Source organism: Sinohyriopsis cumingii, chromosome 19 (genome assembly GCF_028554795.1).
Source record: "Sinohyriopsis cumingii isolate HCF-2022 chromosome 19, ASM2855479v2, whole genome shotgun sequence".
Lineage (NCBI taxonomy): Eukaryota > Metazoa > Mollusca > Bivalvia > Unionida > Unionidae > Sinohyriopsis > Sinohyriopsis cumingii.
In genome coordinates, this window is record NC_142979.1 from 1,446,049 (window position 1) to 1,461,522 (window position 15,474).

The 15,474-nt window shown below is 37.7% G+C and overlaps 1 protein-coding gene across 1 annotated transcript in view; it reads right to left on the bottom strand.

Moving 5' to 3' along the window:
• Positions 1–15,474, bottom strand: part of LOC149775038 (stalled ribosome sensor GCN1-like) — a 218,870-nt gene that overhangs the window by 183,012 nt on the left and 20,384 nt on the right. The window contains exons 8-10 of the mRNA XM_089943740.1: positions 7,506–7,614; positions 6,375–6,449; positions 2,543–2,671 (exon numbers count right to left, since the gene is read on the bottom strand). Of these exons, the coding sequence (XP_089799866.1) occupies positions 2,543–2,671; positions 6,375–6,449; positions 7,506–7,614 (313 nt within the window). The remainder of the gene's footprint in view (positions 1–2,542; positions 2,672–6,374; positions 6,450–7,505; positions 7,615–15,474) is intronic.

Here is a 15,474-nt window from a genome sequence, read left to right on the forward strand (position 1 = left end):
TCAAAGAAAATGATTATTTCATTTTTATATCACTATTAGTGCATTATGTACTATTATTTTCATTTGTCCCTCTAAAATGGATTGTCCTTCAGTTTTTGGAGAGAAGGGGATCATTAATCACAGTGATGAAGAGTTGTTCAGCAACTTGTGACAAAAGAATTTTCCATCACTGTTTAATTAATTGTCCATATTTCTTTAACAATGAAATAAACACAAGTTCAACACTTTGTTTTTACTTGGTTTTGATAAATAAATGCTGCATACCAGGTTATTAATTTTTTTAACTGCCATTAAGTAATTTGAAAATATTATTCAGAAATTTATGGCATTAATTACTACAGTGATAATACCAATTCTACCTAAGAGTCCTTCAAAGGGATTGACGCTTTACTGGATTAAAAGAATTTCCAGGAATTCAAGATAAGACCATTTCTTCCTACTAGTTGCAAAGTGTTGAAATCATCTTTGATACTCTTCAGCAATAACAAGATTTTCAAATTAACTGCTGTGGTGGACATATTGGATGTCATCTTGGCATCGTTTTCATTTAGGACCAACAAGGCATCATAAGAAGTCTTGTGATGGAAATCCCATGATAATATGACGTTCTGTTTTGGAGAAGCAACAGTAACAAGCTTTTCAAGTAGGATGGCACTGTAGTGATATTTGACATCAGATTAACACCATTTCCTTATAGTACCAGCTAGACATCATAAGAAGTCTTTTGGTGAAACCAAAAATTAAGAATGACCAGCCATCTTGAAGAAGAAGTGATAACAAGATTATCAAGTTGGCCATATTAGAAGTCTGATCAACACTATTTTCATTTACAACCAACTAAGCATCACAAGTAGTCTTTCAGTGAAAACACCATGCTGATATGTGATCATTCATTCAGGGGTAACAGTGATAAAGAATTAAGAACCAACCACACACAATAAGTCTTTCAATGGAAAATTAAATCTTAAATCACCATCCACTCAAGAGAAGCAGCAGTAACGAGATTTGTAAGATGGCTATTGCTGCAACTGTAGTCAGAGGGGCACAATTTTCTTTAGGACCAAAAGCCATGGGAAGAATGTATGTGTCAAGTTTCATGTCAATCTTCCAAGTAGTTTAGGAGTGGCAATAACAAATTTGTGCTAGCAGACTGGGAAAGGATAGTAATGGATGGCAAATAATGGACAACAGACCATCCTATAAGCTCTTGTCTATGCTAAAATTCAAGACTAATGGTTTAACACACCTTTAAGAATTCCTAATAGCAGCTGAAAAGGTTAGCAGCTCAGCCCCAGATTTCACAACATTACTCAAACTTGTCAATCAGCCATCATTTCTGAACTTACAACAAAAACACTTCAAACAGCCTAGTTTTGAAAATAACTGTCCATGCATTTACTGGTCATAACACTTTATGCACTGAAAAATCTGATTTGAGTAGAAGTGTGTATTCAAACTGAAAGCAGGTCAGGCTCTGACAGGCTATATGTGTTTCACAGCTACAGGAAAATAGTTTTGCGAATGTCCCTCAGATAGTTCCCACATGCATTCTTGCTGTCATTGGCTGAATAACAATTTTGTATATACAACAATGGTGGATTCCAAGGGAATGAAAGGGTCGTTATTTCCGCAAAAGAAATTTCTTTTTACTGTTTTCTGAAATGTCATCCACATTTTTTTAATCATACAAGGGTTATGTAGCTTAGTAACGCAGCTACCTTGAAAATAAGACAAACTGATATAAAAGTAAGATTGGTTGTAATTGTTTACAGGACTTATTTGAAATTCTAGCTTCATGGCCTCTGATTCAACCCAAGTTTTGACGATGGTAAATATTTCACGACAATATCACATTGAATATTCAAATATGATTTGAATACAGGCTACAAATACTTCATCATAAAGTCATGTACCAGGAAAGCCACATCTTGGCCAGTGGAGCCATTCAACAGGTAACAAAATCACATCTTCCTTCTGGTAGCTTTTGAATCCACATGAATGGTAAGAAAGCCACACCTAAAAATACATTTCTACAAAGCATTGGTTGCAACTTAAGTTCCACTGTTGATAAGGTATCCACCAAGGACACAACTTTGATACAGCAATGCCTAAGAAACATTCCTGCCCAGTTTTACCAAAATTGGCCCAGCCTTTGTAGAGAAAAAGTCAAATATAGATTACTCACTTGGCTGCCAAGGAAGCCATACTTTTCTTCAAGTAGCTACCATGAATACAATTTTCATACTGCATATCCTAATAACTATCCCAATGAAATTTTTATCAAAATTGGCTCAGTCATTCTGGAGAAGTCAAAAAAGTGTTTTCCATATGGTTGCTTTGCAAGCCACTGCATAGAGTAGTCACCCTGAACACAATTTTATTAAAGCATGTACTAAGGAAGAATCTATCCAAAAAGAATCCAAACTGTCCCAGTAAGGGTAGGACAAATGGATGAATGGATGGATGAATGATGAATGCACAACGGACACAGGGCTATGCCATAAGCTGACCTAGCAAAGTCCTGGTGAGCTAAAAATCTTACCATTAAATACACCAAACAGGTACACCACAATTTTTTCCACTGCACTAGGATCACTACAATGGACAGCTAGGTTGGCTACTGCAGAACAAGCTTCTGCTCTTGTGGTGTCATCCTTTGCAGTCAGTTGACCTGTGAATACAATTCGATTACAGGTGTATTTATATATCCTCTGATTACATAACAGAAATGAAATAAGCCTTCCTGTCTTAAATGTTCTGTTTTCAATGTATTGGTAATGACTACTGAATTTTTTTTCTTCAACTTGTGTCAAATGAACACTATGATTAGTTATTTCGTATCTCATGAAAAATTCATTGGTGATAGACTGACTACCAAACAAGACATAAACTTGACTGCAAATTTTTAAGTAAATTGTTTCTCGAAGAATACTTATCTGATTTCATTATCATTATGATATAAGCCTGCCATCCCTCAACACCAGTCCAATCAAAAAGATGACAAAGTACTCTTTTCTGTCACATACAGACAAAAGCCAATAACTCATGCCCATTACCTTCCCCTGCCACCACCAGGTGTCATTAGTTTTTAACCTGAATGACATACCAACATGGATGGTCGCATGACAGGTTGATTAGGAGGATTTTTAAGCGATGTGTTTTTAGGACTGTTTTTTATGAGAATCAATCCTTCCAGAACTGAAAAGCAATTATAACATCCTTCATTTCAAGAAATCTGATGTGGAGAGGCTGATACCGTTGCCCCCACATGCTGTAGACAGTAGCAAAGTCCAGCAACTGGTGGGCACCCAACATACTATCATTTCTATGTGGGGCTGCTCCAGATGAATCCCAATCATAAGCCAACCTTATTTGCACCACTGATGTAGAAATGATTGTACCTTATGCGTGATCATGACCTTTTGATCTAGGGGACTTGAAAGGCAGCACCACTGGGAATGCAAGGTCACCTATTAGGGGCGCATGCAATGAAAGCTGAGTGGGATCAAGTCCTCTGTCACAATGAATAACCAGAAGACTTGGAAGAACTCTCTCACTGAAATCCTAGTCCTGTTCGAGAAAGACTATGAGTTCAATGATCTGTATTATGCAAAGGTGGCAGTGTTCATTGAGGTTAAAAAGAAGATCCAAAAACAGATGTCCAAAATTTTGGGATGGATGAAGACTTCTCCCAGTTCACAAAAAAACCTAGATGATTCAAAAGTGAGAGGATTTCATTTCTGTAATTATGGTGATCATATCTTATTATATGTTTCTTGAGGATGTCGTAAAAGTATACAACTGCTGTTAAAGATAAAGTTCACCAGAACAAGGGGGCAACACAATCCCTGATGTTAATGGTACACGTATCAATATTAATAGAGCTCTTACTTCAGGAACACGTGAACACAAAGTTTTCTACAAATGCATTGTGTAGTTCTGAAGTTATTTTACAGCAATTATTTCAATGACCAAATTTATTTATAGGGATGGTGACCTTGACCATGGAGTTACTAATCCACTAAATAAATATTAAGCTTTTCTTTGCACTTAGGTGAAAAAATGTTCTAAATGTCTTAACTCTTTCATCAAGAATTTAAATTATCATCCAGAAATTAAATTCAAAAGGAAAAATAAATTTTTTGCAACAGTGACCTTGACACAAAAGAGCTACTGAGCCACAAATCAACAGCTACACTGCCCCTGCCAATATGATGTGTTAATACTATACAGATGGCCCTGACAATATAGGTTATAAATATATGCTCATTTTTGTCTCCGTTAACTTTGCATTGTCAGAATCGTTCAATATTTCAATATCGTTCAATATTTTATGAGACTGAACTCGCGTGCAACTTCATATTGCACTCATAAAGGAACTACTTTCTATTGTAACAACAAACAATGGACACAGATGCTAGCACTTTTGATTTGTAAACAAATCATGTACACTCACGCAGTAAGCGCTTTGTGTTTTGGTGGATTAAATTTGTTTCTGAATGAAGTAAAGCAGATGTTTCATGGACTGCCACATACCAGTTGCTTTGGCACATTCTGCATTAACTTTTTTGATACAATGTTTCGGATTTAGGCTAGCTATACAGCAGACACCAGTAAGGGTCCTTACAAATAACATGCAAGTGACAAGGCATAAACTGTCTTCTTTAGCTGGTAATAAGAATGGCAAAAAACTATACTGACAGTTTTACATCCTGAATTTCTTCAAAATGTACTTTCTTAGTTATGCAAATCCGAATTACATGAGCCATGTCATAGTTCTCAATCTTGATTACCCATTTCGAAATTGTACTGTAATTTTGAATATAAGTGCAATTACATCCTCCTTACTGCACTCAAAATGAAAAAAGCATTAAATTCCATAGTGTCTTTTTGATAACTGCAATTAAAAGACTTTATATTTTTCCCACATTATGTTTTCAAACATTCAGTGACAGAAACAGAAATACATTTGCAGATGTCAACACACTTCTCCCTCGCTTCTTCAATCCGATGTATTTCATATTGAATTGTCACATGTATATCCAGTGCATAATCATGAAATTTCATAGAATTGACAAAAATACCAAAATCTATTCATTCCAGATCAAATGGAAAAGCTGTTGCAATGCGCATTCATTCACAATATGACTCCAAATTTCAATTTTAACTAGACACGCCATTATCTTTTGAAAGTTATGTCTAGCAGCGACTAAGTTCAAATTTATCTGGACAGAGTTATGTGTGCAGTAATAATGTTGTTATTGTGTAATGATGAATCTCCGCTTGTGTATTTAGTTTGGAAAACGGCATACATTCATTTACTTTGTTTCTCATAGTGTATTTTGCTAATATAATTAATGATTAGGTTGAATAAGAAAATGACCATATAAAGAAAAGGTTACTGCATTTGTATGGGAAAATATGAACTCATTTTGTCGGATGGATATACTGCACTCTCAAGGTCATGCAGTATTACATCTCAAAAATGAGTTCATATTTTCCCATACAAATGCAGTAACCTATAAATACTATACAGGTGCCCCTGCCAATATTATACATGGCAATAATATACAGATGTCCTTGCCAATATGATTTGTTAATATCATACAGATGCCCCTACCAATATAGGTTAATACTATACAGATACCCCTGCCAATGTGTTAATACTATACAGGTGCCCCTGCCAATATGATGTGTCAATACTATACAGATGCCCCTGCCAATATGTGTTAATACTATACATATGCCACTGACAATATAGTTTAGTACTATACAGATGCCCCTGCCAATATGTGTTAATAATATACAGATGCCCCTGACAATATAGTTTAATACTATACATATGCCCTTGCCAACATATTTTAATACTATACAGGTGTTAATGATGTGTTAATACTATACAGGTGTTAATGATGTGTTAATACTATCAAGATGCCCTTGCCAACCTTATGTAACATTTCTAGTCAATCTTGGTCAAAACCGCAATAAAATCTTGTTAATAAATGGTGAAAATCAAACCTGACCTAGATCTTCAATTTTATTTCAATTCATGATGCCATTCAATAATTAATAATGGAAACGATATTCAGGTCAACATGATCTGACAGGACAGCATGGAAAGACAGGGGTAACACAACGTACTTGCCATCAAAATGGCTAGGATTCACAAATAATTAAGACAGATTATTATGATCACAATTGCAATTGAGAGTTAATATAATCTACAAACACACAGCCAATGATACAAGAATTTGACAATGGAATAGATTTTTCTTCAAAACTAAATTTTATGTAACATTGCTGCAAACTAAATTATATTCTCACCAACCCCAAGAAAATTTTCATAAAGATTTGTTGCATGAAATCATGCTCACCACCAAGAGACTTGATAATTTCTTGTGCATACTGACTCAGATCCAGCTGTAGATGGGACAGCATGTATGCCACACCTGTAAATAATAATGAAAAACATAACAAAGGCATCTCTATGTTTGTACTGAAAAATGTATGGCATGTTAATTTACAGTGGAAAATTCAACTTCTTTAGTATTCAGATTTAAGACACTCTGATAAATGAAGTAACCCGCCCTTCAACTATTTTTGCAAAGTCTTACGATCAACAAAGTTATTTGATAAATCAATGTCATTGTCGTAATCTGGCTTTTACAAGTTTGTTTTATTTTAACCCTTAATGCATTTTATATTGTTTCAACACACACGCACCATTTGGTAGCTCTAATTTTGACTCACTGCTTTAAATCGATATGTTGTGAGATAAGGACAGAAAGAAGCAATAAAAAGCATAAACTGTTACTGAAAATGAAAGAAAAGATACTATCCTAGTAAAAGCATGTCTCATTTTATCCATGCAACCGCAATCAACCAGACTATAAAATATTAAAAGTATTGCCTGAAGTATAAATAACAACAAAACACTAATCACCTCAGACTAATGAAGTTCACATTTCACAGATTTCTGGACAAAACCAAGGATCAACATTGCATCAACCAAGTTAACTGGTCCACATAAATGTTTGTCAGGTTAATAATTTTGTAACTAGTAAATTAAATAAAGTTCAATATTCTCAAAGCCACAGATAATGCGGTCTGATCTTTCATACAATTTTATCTGTGTAGCCGTTACCTATTAGCATGAATCAGATTAACTGCTGAGGCTTTAAGTAAAGTCTAGTGGTTGAAATTGGTTCGTACAGAAGGCAGGCTGTATTTTATTGTTTTCTAACCACTGAAGCTGCCACCTTCTGCTTTTGTCAAAGTTTTGTTCTTTTGTATTCTTTACTTGTGGTTTTTATAGAGGTTAATACATGAAATTAAATATCAACAAATATCCTAACTCTGACAGACAAAACCATGAATTTAAGTATCCACAAAACAGTAGGTTTTTTATATATAAAAAACCAAGAAATATTGAGACCCATGCAAATAAATGATACTACAGTATAGAGAGACAGATATATACACAATTCCACAGAAAGATAACAAACCTTCTAAAATAATCTCTGCGTTTCTAAGCAGAGATCTCTGAACCACTGGCAGCAACTGATCCTTGAAGGTCTCGTGTTTGCAGTGCTGTAAGATTGGCTTGGCACTCTTCTGCAATTAGCAACATGACATAAAAATAGAAACAGTGGCAAAGTGGTAAGTGTGAAAGATTTGTGACATGGCCAAACATTTACCACCAAAACATAAAGGTAGGCATAAGTTTAGTTTAGAATCTAGCAGTCAGATTGGATGAAATTTAAGACACGCTTAACATGGATCTATTATAATATATCTTAAGACTTGTGTTGGTGAAATTGAGACCAGAAAATGGTGTGGGTTCAAATCTTGCAGATAACAGGTTGGGTAAAATACAAAGGTATATCTATGAGCAAGCACTTCATTGAGTTGCATCAATATGATATAACATTTAATACATTAATGTCCTGTTCAATGTTAAGCAAAACCAAACAGCACTTTAAACATCAAGAACCATACTACAGAGTAATTGTGGTTACGAGACAAGTACCATATATACTTGCAACCAGTCTGATCCAGCACCAAACTATAGAGTAATTGTGGTTATGAGACAAGTACCATATATACTTGCAAGCAGGTCTGATCCAGCACCAAACTATAGAGTAATTGCGGTTATGAGACAAGTACCATATATACTTGCAAGCAAGTCTGATCCAGCACCAAACTATAGAGTAATTGCAGTTATGAGACAAGTACCACATATACTTGCAAGCAGGTCTGATCCAGCACCAAACTACAGAATAATTGTGGTTATGAGACAAGTACCATATATACTTGCAAGCAAGTCTGATCCAGCACCAAACTATAGAGTAATTGCGGTTATGAGACAAGTACCATATATACTTGCAAGCAGGTCTGATCCAGCACCAAGCTATAGAGTAATTGCGGTTATGAGACAAGTACCATATACACTTGCAAGCAAATCTGATCCAGCATCAAACTATAGAGTAATTGCAGTTACGAGACAAGTACCATATATACTTGCAAACAGTCTGATCCAGCAGCAAACTGTAAACCCAGATCTACTGCTGAATAATGCAGAAATAATCATTAGCACAAACACACTGACCCTGAGCTGCCAGCACATTAGGTGATGGCAGATCATGGTTTCATGTTTGCAGTTGGACCTGAATTACATGCAAGCATATACAGTATGATACCAAGTCTCAAGATCTAATGCTTCCAAGATAGACTTGGTACTATTCCGAAGAGGATTCAAAGCTTATGATGGGTTTTATTTTTCAGGTACTGCATATAAATACTTTGAATTTTGAGGACTGGAGAATAATAATATAAACAGAAAATCATTATACTATCAAAAGTCGTGTTTTCTCCAAGAAACAGAGCTGGTAAGAAGATTATATGCAACAGTAAAAATCACCATTAACAACACTACAAACACCATTCTCACCTATTTTATACAATTTTGTGCAAAATATTCGTTTTATATAGTGCTAGCATCATAGGAGTTTGATGCCTTCATAATGGCATCAATATGGACATTGCTGCTGCTACAAATGTTTGCATTCATAGAAAACATTTCACATTCAACAGCCAAACCAATCATTATCCTATATCTCAGTTGATTGTTAAGGCAAATTTCTCAAAATAACAAAAGTCCCAAGTGAGGCCTAAGATTGATCACGTGGACTTGTGCCAAGCTGATAAATACAGGATCTGCAGAATGCTATCTTCAGACATTTCTTTCAATACTGCTATTAAAACAATTGTTCCGAGGTGTTTTTTTTTTAAACTTCATCCACATGATGACTTTGTTCAACATTGAAAGGCCTTGATACCAGGATTCTTTCCATCAGAACTGGTCAAATTCTGATCAGCATTTATTTAGATAAAGTTCTTGAAATGTTTATTTTCTTTTTGTAGTAATGTGGCCATATTTGATAGGGAATCAGCAATATTTGTATACATTTGTATGTCCTCAAAGTAGGATAGTATCAAATTAGGTAAAATTCTGTAATGTGATTATTGACAAGTTTTTGAAGGTTTTAAGATTTTTTGGTAATGGTGGCATATTTTGTTGGTAGATAAACATTACTGGAACAAATTTGAAATCATCTCATGCCAAGGTGTTCTCTGTCAAATTTTCTTGACGAATTTTGTGAAGTAACTTAAAAGTGTTTCTATTTTTAGTAATGGCAACCTTTTTTGATGACAAATCTGCATCATTTCTACAGTATTTTGTCAAATTTAATCAAACATTCTTTGGTGCTTTTTAAAAAGAAATCATTTAGAATGTTTTCTATGTTTTTACTAAAGGTGGCCATATTTGGCATCATTTATACAAAACTGAGCACCATTCATGCTGAAGATTTTTGTCAAATTGGGACAAATTCTTGTGACTGGCTTTTAAAATGCAGTCATATGAAGGTTCTTCAACTTTTTTTTTAACTGTGGCAATATTTCACCCCACAGACCATCTCCAAAGGTAAACAACATGAGTCACAATCTGGGGCCGTCAATCATCCAGTACATGTGAATCAAGGGAATGACCACCATAGCCAATATCAAAATCTCTAAATAGTGATGGGTTATCCACGTCTGTTCTGAATGGACCACCATACCATATCAGTAGTCCCCAGTCTGGACATTGCTCATACATACATGCCAACCCCTGGCAAGGAAAAAGTGTAATCCAAGTGGGCAAAAAGAGTAATCCAAGCAGAAAAAGAGTAATCCATATAGAACATGATACAGATTCAATGAGCATGTGTACAAAATGATTTATTTTTACCCCTATTAACATCAATTACTACTTCAGGTTGTCATATGTAGCACTTTTAGACTAAAAAAGCAACAGACTCTCATGTTGCATTTCAAAACACTTTGTACCAGCCGAGACTGTGAATGTTTTGCATACCAGTAGAGCACAAAGTACTAGATTACTGAACCTGGATTTGAATTCAGTTTTATTTATTAACAATACAAAATACAATCTCTTTCTGCCAGCATTCAAATGGTAGATAACCAATATTCCTTTTTATAACTTGACAAAGAAGAGGAAATTTATTTCTTCCAGTTATTGGGTCATTTAGCTGGGAAATAAGATGAAAAAGTTCAACTCTGTCCGCATTAAGTGCATTGTCAGTTACAATGCCAACTTGATACTTAAGGCATTCTCCTTCTAATTTATTGGCAGCCTTACATGCAGCAAGGTGCATAAAATGACAGAGACAATCTGTGATCTACACGATGAGAAATTTTTTAAAATATAGAATGCAACTCCTAGTACTAGAGTTAGTATAATTCAAGATTTTTTAACTTTTCAAGTGTTGCTCCACATCAACTTTACCACCATCAATAATATTAAAATCCTTTCTACACAACCTGCAATGGGCATGAATCTGCCCCAGAATGGTACATTGTGTTATGTAATTCATTTATTCATCTCTGAATTGGTTTTTCATCTTTATTTAATCCATCTGTGAAATTATTTAAAGACATTTTTGCTCTAGCACACACATCAACTTGAATAAATCTGACTGACATTTAGCACCAAATATCCTACTGACTGGTTCTGTACCAAATATGAATTAGAACAAAGAATCTGTGAGTAAAGATTAAAAATTAGAAAACCAGTCTGTTCTCTCCTAAGCCATACAGCTACTATAAATAGAGGTTAAAAGTTTGAAAGTAGAAACCGGCATATTTCTTGGAAATAGGACAGCCACTGTAAATAGAACATAATACTGTTAGGAAAGTGCATCCAAGTCTACAGACAAGCGTATATTGTAGTTACATAAAAGTCATCTTTTTGAAGAATACGGTCTATGGAATTAATGGGATGTTAATAAAAATAAAACAAACAAATTATTGATTTCTTTGGGAAAGCAAATTTTTAGTAAATTATGTTTCTCCGAGAATACTTACCCGATCACATTAACGTTAGGGATATAAGCCTGCTACCTCTGGAATCCAGCCCTACTAAAAGACGAAAATTCGTCTTTTCTGTCTATCTCATATAGACCAAAGGGCTATAACTCTTGCCACTTACCTCCCCTTGCCACCGCCAGGTGTCACTAGTTTTTTAAGCTGAGCGATATATATTATATGAGGATGCTCGCATAGCAGGGTGGTTGGGAGGGTTTTTAAGTAATGTGATCAGGTAAGTATTCTCGGAGAAACATACTTTACTAAAAATTTGCTTTCTCCTTCAAATACGTTCCCCAATCACATTAACGTTAGGAGAATTGGTAATAGGAGGAGGAAATGCTGAGCATCCTACCTCCACCCCGGGTACCTTCTAGGGAATGATGGCTGGATTCCCCATTTGAAAGATAACCCGTTCTCCTAATTTCATCAGCAACACAGCCTATGGTCACGTGATATGTGACCCCTATATATGGTTAAGAAGATAGTCATTGAAATCTTCTTACCTACAAAATTTCACTGGCGAATCCAGTGAAGCTGATAGGCTGTGCTGATTGTTTTACATGGTCTGGTGGTCATCATGGCTGCCGACACCAGACCTACCAGGTTCAAGGTTTGCCTCTGCGAAGCCAAATCTCTGAGATAAAAACTGGAGAAGGTTGACTCTGCATGCCAGCCAACAGCTTCTATTATATCTCAGATCAAAACATTGTGTTCGAATGCAAGGCTCGCCGAGATTGCTCTAATCTCATGAGCTGTAATCTTCATGAGGCGACTCTGATCTTGTGAGACCTCAGAGTACGCTGAGTGTATAACCCACTTCAGCCATGAAGCAAGGGCTTGTGGGGTGATATCCCGTTTACCAGCTTTGACCGGAAGAAAGAGGCACTTACGTGTGTCCCGACACGCCTCTGTGCGTTTTAAATAGTGCTTGAGTGCACGAACAGGATCTTGCATGGCTGTTGCTCTTGACTTATCTATGGAAGAGAGCAAGCGAATGATGATTCTTTGATTGCCAATGGATGGTAACCTATTTTTGGCTACAAAGCCTGGTTGCGTCAGGAGGACCACCGAACTTTGTTATGTCCAATATCACATCTACCATGATGGCGGAACGTGTCTGATATCATGAAGCGGTAGCCTTTGATAGTAATTGGGGCCAACTGTTTCTCCTCGAAAAGCCAGAGAAAAAAGTCGGCCAGTTGAGGGATTGAGACACTCAAAGGGACGATGTTATTGATATGGCACCAGTCCCTGAAAACACGCCACTTTCCCTCGTAAGCCTTCAGAGTGGACGGCCTTCTTGCTCTTGAGATTCTCTCCATAATTGAAGGTTTAAATTGTTTGTCTCGCAAGGCTGTCCGGACAAGAGCCAAGCGTGAAGAAGAAGACGGTCCGGGCAGGGGTGGAACACCTTGACAGCGGTTGTTTGAGAAGATTTGGGCTGGTTGGAATCTTCCTGGTTAGATCTATCGCTAGATCGAGTAGATCGATGACCCAGGATTTGTTCCATCTGAGAGAGGCAATCAGAATCATCCAACAGTTCTGACCCCTTAACCTCTGGATTATTTTCGGTACCAAAACCGTGGGAGGGTAGGCGAATGCCCACAACCCCTCCCAGCTGATTGACAGAGCGTCCATGGCCCAAGCCTCTGGGTCTGGAACCGGAGAGACGAAAATGGGCAACTTGCGATTCCACCTTGTTGCAAAAAGATCGATCATCAGACGCCCCCAAAGTGTACAAATCCGAAGAAAGACTGATTGATGGAGTGACCATTCCGTGTGAATGATTTGACCTTTCCTGGATAGAGTGTCGGCCAAGACATTGAGTCTGCTGGGAATGTGTCTGATTTGTACGTTGATGTGGAGGTTGTTGCACCAACGTAGGAACTGCCAGATCAGAATGCACAGGTCTGGTGATTTGGTGCCCCCTTGTTTGAGGAGGTAAGTCACCACCACAGAGTTGTCTGACATAATGAGGACAGTTTTTCCTGAGAGTTGATCCTTCCAGAAATGAAAGGCATTGATGACAGCCCTCATTTCTAAAAGGCTGATGTGGAGAGGCCTCTCCCCTGGCTCCCACGTGCCGCTGACTGTAGCGAAGTCCGGCAACAGGTGGGCACCCCAATCGTAGGTACTGGCGTCGGTACATACCATTATCTCTGCTTGGGGCATCTCCAGAGGAATCCCCGTGGACAGCCAACCAGGGTCGTGCCACTGACACAGGAATGATCGTATCTCGGACGTGATCATTATTGTTTGATTGGGGGGACTTGAAAAGGGGCGCCATTGTGCCAGTAACGTCATTTGTAAGGGACACATAAAAAGACAGCCAAGCGGGATCAAGTCTGCCGCCACATTGAATAATCCGAGGAGTTGCAAGAGTACTCTCGCTGAAATCCACGTCCTGTTGGAAACGGACTCAACGAGTTTGACGATCCGGATTACGCGAGCGCGAGGAAGCCGTACCAGATTCAGATCGGTGAGAAACTCCATACCCAGATGGACAAAACGCTTGGATGGACAGAGATTGGACTTTTTCCAGTTCACGAGAAAGCCTAGATGATCTAAAAGTGCTAATGTGGCGCTCACCAATTAATCTGAACTTTTGAGAGAGTGACATAGGTAAGGTGAAGTTGTTTGCATTTGTAAGATGCACAATGGACATAATGTTGGCATACCTCTATGTTACTTTTATGTAATGTGGCTGAATTTCTTTGGATACTGTACTTGAGGAAATTGTACATGACCTAAGCACACGGTACAACAAAATGGATGCTCCCCTGTGCTTGACAAATTAACCAGAATTAATCAAAAGTACACTAACTTTAGCAATTATTAAAATAGGGAAAACGAATTTTGCTGAAGTAGAAAATAGCATTTACTGAAAGTGCAATGAACCAAGTACAAAATATCTGAAAAGTAAAAAAAGTTATCGGCTCTTTTTTCTACAATTTACCTCTGAAGTCCAGGAAGTGAAAATGACCATGCAGAGCTAGCAGTTTTTTTAAACGAGCACACCTTAAGTGAGCCCAAGCTGTATACTCTAGAACCCATAGTACACCCATCAATCATATATCAAAATAAAGGGAATTAAAAGTTCTTTTAACAGCACCTAAGATATACAAACTCTTTATTATATAGCCAGTATAACCAGTGAAGAAATCATGGGAAATTCTTTTTCCTTAAAATTCCAACCCTATGCAAAATACGAAACTGTAGAGCACCACCTAAAAGATCGTTTCTGCCTTTGAGCAGAATAGAACTTACCATATGTTTCTGGAAGATGTCGTCCAAGTACACTGCCATCCCTGTAGATGAAGTCGAGCGGAACAGGGTGACAACGCAATCCATAACCTTGGTAAAAGCCCAAGGGCTGATGTTGAGGCCAAAGGGTAAGACCTGGAACTGATAAAAAGCATCGCGGTAAGCGAATCAGAGAAATTTCCGTGACGCGGGGTGGATAGGGACATGAAAATATGCATCGGTCATATCTAGACTGACGGCATACTCATCCCGCCGGATGGAAAGACGGAATGATCTCGCTGTTTCCATCTTGAATGTCGGTGGTAAAATGTATTGGTTGAGGCGACTCAGGTCGATGATCGGCCTCAACTTGCCGTTTGCCTTCTGGATAAGAAACAGCCTGGAATAAAACCCCGGCGATTGAGGGGTTTTTTTTCACAATCTCCAACGCCCATTTTTCTATGAGCGACCATATCTCCTGTTGTACAAAGGTATCCTTCTCCTGATCGGACGGTACGTCCGTGAAGAGGGGAGAGGAGGACAGGGGAGGGGGTTGGATAAATGAAATCCGAAGCCCCTCCGAAATGACCTGGATCACCCAATCGTTCTGAGGAAAAGAGGTGGTCCAGTAGTCCTGAAATTGCAGGAGGCAGCCGCCCACAGGTAGGCTGTCTGCGGGTGGTGGGGAGGGTATGTCAACTTTTAGAGTTAGGAGGCTTGAAGACGGAGAAACTTTGTTTCTTACCGCCTCTGTATGGTTGCCTCCTAGCTTGATTAGACTGCTGTCTCCTGGCATTGGGT